This window comes from Lactuca sativa, chromosome 5, assembly GCF_002870075.4.
Source record: "Lactuca sativa cultivar Salinas chromosome 5, Lsat_Salinas_v11, whole genome shotgun sequence".
In the NCBI taxonomy this organism is placed as follows: domain Eukaryota; kingdom Viridiplantae; phylum Streptophyta; class Magnoliopsida; order Asterales; family Asteraceae; genus Lactuca; species Lactuca sativa.
The window spans coordinates 245,689,380-245,696,865 of record NC_056627.2 but is presented as its reverse complement, the minus strand read 5'-3'; the positions used below and the strand labels follow the sequence as shown (position 1 = coordinate 245,696,865).

Here is a 7,486-nt window from a genome sequence, read left to right as displayed (position 1 = left end):
ACCAACTAGGGTTACATCTTTCCTCTTCCTTAGAAAAAATATTTCTTTAGGTTCCTAGCATTCCATGTTCTTGGAATGGGCCTTCCTTCCATCGTCTCTAACACGTATGCCCTGTTCCTGTTTGCCTCTGTGACCCTGTATGGGCCTTCCCACGTTGGGCCCAGCTTTCCCTGGGGTTGTGCCCGACTGGCCTCATTTTTCCTCAAGACATACTCGCCCACTTTGAAGGCCTTATCCTTTACCCTTTGGTTGTAATACCTTTCTGTTGCATGTTTATACGCGGCTTGGCGTACTTCCGACTCTTCACGTTTCTCCTCTAGGATATCTAAGTTTATCCTCAGGTCTTGTGTGTTGCTTTCCTCATTTTGGTTGGCCACCCTTAGCGTATTCACTGCCACTTCCATGGGGAGCATGGCTTTAGTCCCATATGTCAAGCTGAAAGGGGTTTCCTTTGTGCTTTTTCGTGGTGTAGTCCTGTATGACCATAGCACCATTGGTATCTCCTCTGCCCAATTCCCTTTTGCTTTGCCCAACCTCTTTTTGATCCCATTGACAATGGTTCGGTTGGACACCTCCGTTTGACCGTTCGCTTGAGGGTGTGCCACTGATGTGAAGCGTTGGCTTATCCCTTTGGCAGTGCACCATTCTCTGAATGGGTTCTCAGTGAATTGCAAACCATTGCCTCCCAGATATGCATGCTAGTGGCTCAGCTTCAATCCACTTTGTGAAGTAATCCACGGCTACCACCATATACTTCATCTTCCCTGGTACTTCTCGGAATGGACCCACTATGTCTATGCCCCATTGGTAGAAAGGCCATGGGCTGGATATGTTGCTTAGCGGCGCCAGGGGTTTCGCCTGGACTGGGGCGTAAGACTGACACTCCCAACATTTCTTGGTTACTTCTACCGCGTCTTGATGTATCATCGGCCAGTATACCCCCATTCGTAGCACATTTCCTGTCAAAGCCCTCGCCCCTTCGTGTGCGCCTAGCTGCCCTGAGTGTGCTTCCTGCAATATCTCTCTCCCCCTGGCTTGATCTACACATTTTAGCCATGGAGACGTGAATCCCTTCTTGTATAATGCCCCGTTCACCATTGCGTATGAGGGTGCCTTTATACATATTTTTCTGGCCTCGTCATGGTCATCCGGCAACACTCCTCTCTGGAGGTATTCCCGGAACGGTGTCATCCATGTGGGTCCAGCGGGGGTCAAGGTGTTCACCTGCTGTTCATCGATGCTTCTCTCCCGGAGCACCTCCACTAGAACTTTCTTTGACAGGTGGTCAAAACAAGTGGACGCTAGCTTGCTTAAAGCGTTTGCCCTCTTGTTCTCACTTCTGGGTATCTGCTTGATTGTAAATTGGCCGAATGATCCTACCAGTTGCTTTACCATCTTTACATACTTTCCCATTCTTTGGTCTCTTACCTCGAAACTCCCATTGACTTGGTTCACTGCTAACCTTGTGTCAGTTAGTGCTGTTACAGCTTTCGCACCCATCTGTTTGGCGAGTCGCAACCCTGCAAGCAGCGCCTCGTTGTTCGATGTATGGAAGTCGAAACAGAGGGTGTAGGTTACCTCTTCTCCTTCTGGGCTGGTCAGGATCAGCCCCGCGTCTGAGCCTTTCCTGCTGGACGCCCCGTCCGTGTACAGGGTCCATGAACCGTCGCCGGTAGGGGCCTCTTCAACTACCCACACTTTTTCTTTCGCCGGGTTCCCTCCGTCAGGAATTTCTAGTAAGAAATCAGCCAGCGCCTGCCCTTTGATACTCTTTCTTGGGCGGTAGTTTATATCGTGCTCTCCCAGTTCAATTGCCCACTTGGCCAGCCGACCCGACGTCTCCGGCTTAAGCAAGATCTGTTTAATGGGGGTAGCTTGTGAGTACCTCGATTTGATGTGCCTGGAAGTCTCGCCTTAATCGTCTCGCCGCGTAGATGAGTGCCAGCACCAATCTTTCCAACGTGGGATAGTTGAGTTCCGGTCCCTGCAGCGCTCTGCTAACAAAGTATACCGGTCTCTGCTCCCCTTCCTTTTCCACAACCAATACTGATGATATCGCTTCGCCTGATGTTGAAAGATACACTTGTAATGTTTCTCCAGGGATGGGGGTTGCCAGAGTCGGTAGCTTGTGCAGTGCTTCCTTGATTCTCTGGAGCGCCTTCTCGACTTCATCCGTCCATTGGAAATTGTTTTTCTCGATGCATCCCTTTAAGGTGTGGAACAGTGGCATAGCCTTGTCGGCAGATTTCGAGATGAACCTGCTTATAGCTGTGAGGTTCCCATTCAGACCTTGTGCATCTCTAAGAGAGTTTGGGGTTGGCGTCTCAATGAACTCGTCGACCTTGGTCGGGCTAGGCTGGACGCCTTGTCTAGTAACATAGTAGCCCAATAATTGCCCCTCTTCTACTCCAAACATGCATTTGGCTGGATTTAGTTTCATCTTGGCCACCTCTAATGTCTTGAAAGTCTCTTCGATGTCTTGCAGCATCTTCTCTTCATTTGGACTCTTAGTCGCCATATCATCTACATATACCTCAATATTCCTTCCAATTTGCTTGGCGAATATCGAGTCAACTAGTCGCTGGTATGTCGCCCCTGCATTCTTTAACCCGAAAGGCATCTTGGTGTAGCAGAACGTGCCATGGTCTGTATAGAAGGCTGTTTTCTCTTCGTCTTCTTTGCTCATCAATATCTGGTGATACCTTTTGTATGCATCCAAGAAGCATTTGAGCTTAAATCCTTGGAGCAACTCTACCTTCTGATCGATTTCCGGGAGTGGGTAGCAATCCATAGGGCATGCCTTGTTTAGATCAGAAAAGTCGATGCACATGCGCCACGACCCATCCTGCTTGCGGACCATAACTGGGTTTTCAATCCACGTTGGGAACATCGCCTCCCTTACTATTCCGGCCTCTGTCAGCTTAGACACTTCTGCATTGATCGCCCTGTTACGATCTCCTCCTTGTACCCGCTTCTTCTGCTTAACCTCTTTTACTCCCGGTTTGATCAATAGCTTATGTTCAATGACCCCATTTCTACCCCTACCATATCCGTGGGGGTCCAAGCAAATACATGTTTGTAGCGTTTTAGCAGATCGACCAGTGCTCTTCTTGTGTGGCTTGGGAGGTCGCTTCCAACATTGACCGGCTGGTCGGGGTATCCCTCATTGATTACCTCCTTCCTCTTGCAGGATTGCCCCTGGGCCTCTTGGGCCCTTTGGTTATTTCTGCTGGCTTCATAACTGTATAGCATCGCAATTCTCTGGGCGGGGTGGCCAAAATCGTGGCTTCGCCTTTTGGTGTGTCGAATTTCATGATCCCATGCATGGTTGAAGGTACAACCCCTAGCTTCAAGAGGGCAGTCCTTCCTTAGATAATGTTGTGCTCCGCCGAGTGTCGAATGACCACAAAGTCTATCAGGGCAGTCTTCTTCCGCTGTTTGTCGTGGCTAGTGATTGTTAATGGGAGGTGGATCGTGCCCGACGGCCACAGGCTGTGGCCGGTGAATCCCACCAGCCTACCCGTCGTAGGTCGCAAATTATCTTTCCAGCGATCCGGGAGGAGCCGGAAACAATGCTCATAGATGATGTCTGCTGAACTCCTGGTGTCGACATAGACCCTATGGATGGTCATGTCTTTGATGGATACATGTATTATCAGAGGGTTGTTACCTTTCCAGCCGTCCGGCCGGGGATCCTGTATGGAAAACGTGAGCGTGCATGCTGACGGTTTTACAATGACTTGCTCGCCTCGCTGTTCCTCCCTGCTTCTTTTGGTGCGTATCATGAATATTTCCTTGGGCTGAACTCCTTCGCAGGGTGGACCCTTGGCGTTCTCAGCATCGAATTTGGCGCGTAGGCGTCGCGCCACCTCCACCAGGTCTCCCTTAAGTTGTTTCTCCTCCATCTCCTTCTTTAGTACCGAACAGCTAGCTGTATCATGCATTTTGCTTTTGTGGTACTCACAGTACCGACTCTTAGGCGACTTGGTTGGATGCTGTTTCTCAGACACTGCATATACTTCTGGGCGGCGACCCCGTCTGTCGTCTTTAATAAATGGTCGGAAACGTGGTGGTGGTCTTCTTGCTTGGCCATAGTGTCTTCCTCCCCCCCCCCCCGGAAATCCGTGTGGGTCGGGTGGTGACGTCTAGTCGCCATAGCATTCAAGTAGGCCTGCTTGGCTGCTTCACCATCTTCCTACCGTAGGTATCGCTCCACTCTTTCTTTCAACTCAGCTCGTGTTAGAGGCTTATTTCCCATGAGTTTTTGCGAGAGGGGCCCAGGCAGGAGTCCCCATGTGAAAGCACCAGCAATAAGCCCTTCGTCATGCCCCGGTACATCCAACGTAGCATTTATGAACCTTGTAAAGTATTCTCGAACAGTCTCCCCCTCCCGTTGTTTACAACCTATAATTGAGTGAGAATCGCCTTTGTATTTACGTAGCTGCATGAAGTTGGTGAGGAAAAGGTACTTGAGATGAGCGAAGTTTAAAATGCTGCCCGGTTGTAGCATTTTGAACCATGTGTCGGCGTTGCCATCGAGCGTCGCCGGGAAATATGTGCACCAAAACTTCTCGTTAAGCTTTAGCGACGTCATCGTCTATTCATATGTGTCAATGTGGCTATCTGGGTTGGTAGTCCCATTGTACGTTTTAAGCGCCGGGAGCTTTGCAGTGTTTGGTATTTTGTAATCGAATAGCTCTTTAACAAACGGAGATGTTACGCTCCGGGAAAAACCATCCTGGTTTGGAGCAGTCGATGTCCCTTGCTGGTATTGAGAACTCATTCCATGCTGTAGGGGCGTAAGGTAGCCTGAACTTGGTCCATAAAAGGGGTATGGCTGGAATGGTAGCTGGAGGGGATAGCTAGTGGAGAAAGGGTGCATGGATGTAACAGGGTTGATCATTATCGGCTGTTGTAGGTTGTTGTTTGAGGGAATAGTCGGTCCAGTCCATGCACCAACCGTCGGGTAGACGGGTGGTGAATGGTTCATCATGGTTTGCGCCAATGGTGGTAGTAGCGTTGTGGAACTCTGTCCACCAGTCGTCTGGAACGATGTAGGTGTTACGAATGACGGTGAAAGGTTGAGAATATGGCTCGACGGGGGTGCAGTTGAGTGAACTGTTCATGCCTGTTGCAGCGGCGGCGCAAAGAGCGGCGGCATCTGAAGCTGTGTAGGCGAAAGTAGCCCCACCGCAGTTGTTCCTTGCTGAGAAAACAACGGTTGCGAAATGTTTCCGACGGCTGTTGTAGAACTTCCTTCGCCCAAAACTGGCATGTTGGTCGTTGTAGGCGGTGGCGTTTCGTCCAACGTCGTCATGGGACGTATGGGACTAATTGGTCGTCCCTCACTACCGTTGGACGCCATTGATGCTTGCTTTCGTGCTTTTGTTTGTGTTCTTCGTCTCACAAACGGATGGCGCCAAATGATGGAACCTTGTCCTGGATGAGATCTTGCTTCTGACTCTGGGATGAGATCTCCTCGGTTGCGTGGTTATAACTGCAAGATCACAAAGAACAAGGGCCGTCAGCCGCTTCCCGGGAGGGGTTCCCGGGAGAACGCTTCGACGGTCAAGTTAGGATGACTTTAGGGTTTGTGTCTGTTCTCTTAGGATTGGTTAGAGAGCTTACCTCGCTGATCTTGTGTGCACATCCTTTTATACCTAGCGCTCCTTCCTGGTCCGTACCAGATAGGATCACTTTTGGAGGAGACAAGGTCAGAGGCGCTGATTGGAGGGTCGTGCGCCCTCAACCGCTAGAGCGCTCTCATTGGCTCTGACGGTAATGCTATGATCCTGCCCTTTGTCTCCTGACCGTATCTTTTGTCTCAGAGCAAGGAGCATTACTTGGTGGGCGCGAGCCTTCCGCCTGTCCGTTCCGCTCCCGGGGGCGCCAGCGGGCGCTGAGCCTGGCTGGTGTGCCCGGCTCCAGGGCTTGGACGCGGTTCTGCTGTGCTGCCCTAGGCACACCAACACTCGGCGAGTCGGATGAGGATTCAGTCGAGTCATCGCCTAACTCGACGAGTAGAGACGAGTTTGAGGTCTAATGGAAGGATAGGGACTCGGCGAGTTGGCGAGCTAACTCGGTGAGTCAAGTCAACTAGAAGTTGACTTTGACTTGGTCAGGGGGTAAAATGGTCATTTTACCCTAAGAGTAGATGTCAGTTTCTGACTAAGTGTTTTGTGGGAATTTTAGTCGTAGGATTTCCGGAGCAACAGCAGCAGCAGTCAGAGGATTCCCGCACAGTTCAGCAGCTACTACGAGGTGAGTTACCTTCCAGTAGCGGTGGGTCTACGGCCACAATGCCGACCCACCAGTAGGGATCGTATGCTAGATGTTTGTCTTTGTGATATTCATCTGTGTTGTTACTCCCTGATATGTTATATGCTAGCGTGATATGGTATATGATAGTGATAGAGTTCGGTTGTTAGGACCGAAGGGTAGGTTAGGCACCCCATATATGCCTAACAGTATGTTATGACATGTTTAGCTGCAACATGATATGTTACATGAGATAGAGGTAGTAGGAGGGGGAACAGTCCCCGAGATTTGGTTGTTAGGACCGAAGGGTAGGTCGGACACCCCAGATATGTCTAACAATAGATTATGCTATGATATATGTGATAGTAGTAGCAGGGGTGAAATAGTCCTCGAGGTTCGGTTGTTAGGACCGAAGGGTAGTCAGCACCCCAGAATGGTTCGACATGGGTAGCTCAGCGCCCCAGAATGGCTTGACACGGGTAGGACGGCACCCCAGAATGGCCGCATGGGTAGGTCGGCACCCCAGAATGGCCGTACGGGTAGGTCAGCACCCCAGAAATACCTGGCAGTATGTATGTGATATGATTGTATGGTATGTGGTACGATGGGGGAACTCACTAAGCTTCGTGCTTATAGTTTTCAGTTTTGGTTTCAGGTACCTCTTCAGCGAAGGGGAAGGAGCTGGCGCGGTAGCGGCACATCATACACACACATTGGTTTTCCGCATTATGAGATGTTATGGGATTGTACTCTGACACTATTATTATTTTCATGTTTTGGGTTTTCAGACACGAGATATGTTTTATGAAATGATATGATCGGATGATGTTTTACTACAAATGTTTTACACACTACTTAATTTAAATGAAATTTTTGGGCGTGAAAATTGGGTCGTTACAATCTGTGATTATCCTATAAATAGGGTAGATACCTAAGTGAGTTGTAACTTTCAGGCACTTTATGCATTTTTTCGGATTAATTGAGTTGGATTAAGATCATATTTAGATCTCGGTGTTCAAACTTACTTTGATTTACATTACGATTGATTGAATCTTATTTCAAACATGCCTTCAATATGAATAATCATATGCATATGCAAAAGAACATGTATATGCATATCCATAAATATATGCATATGCATAAGAATAAACATATATATATATATATATATATATATATATATATATATATATATATATATATATATATATATATATAAAGTCGTGAG

General features: G+C 48.7%; 1 protein-coding gene across 1 annotated transcript; it reads right to left on the bottom strand.

The window, feature by feature from the left end:
- Window positions 1-660: 660 nt before the first annotated feature.
- On the bottom strand, window positions 661-4,093 carry LOC111908692 (uncharacterized). The gene is made up of 3 exons (XM_023904492.2): window positions 3,921-4,093; window positions 2,012-3,041; window positions 661-1,857 (listed from the first exon to the last, which is right to left on the bottom strand). Exons 1-3 carry the CDS (start codon window positions 4,091-4,093, stop codon window positions 661-663), a joined length of 2,400 nt encoding a protein of 799 aa, XP_023760260.2.
- Between the last annotated feature and the right edge of the window lie 3,393 nt (window positions 4,094-7,486).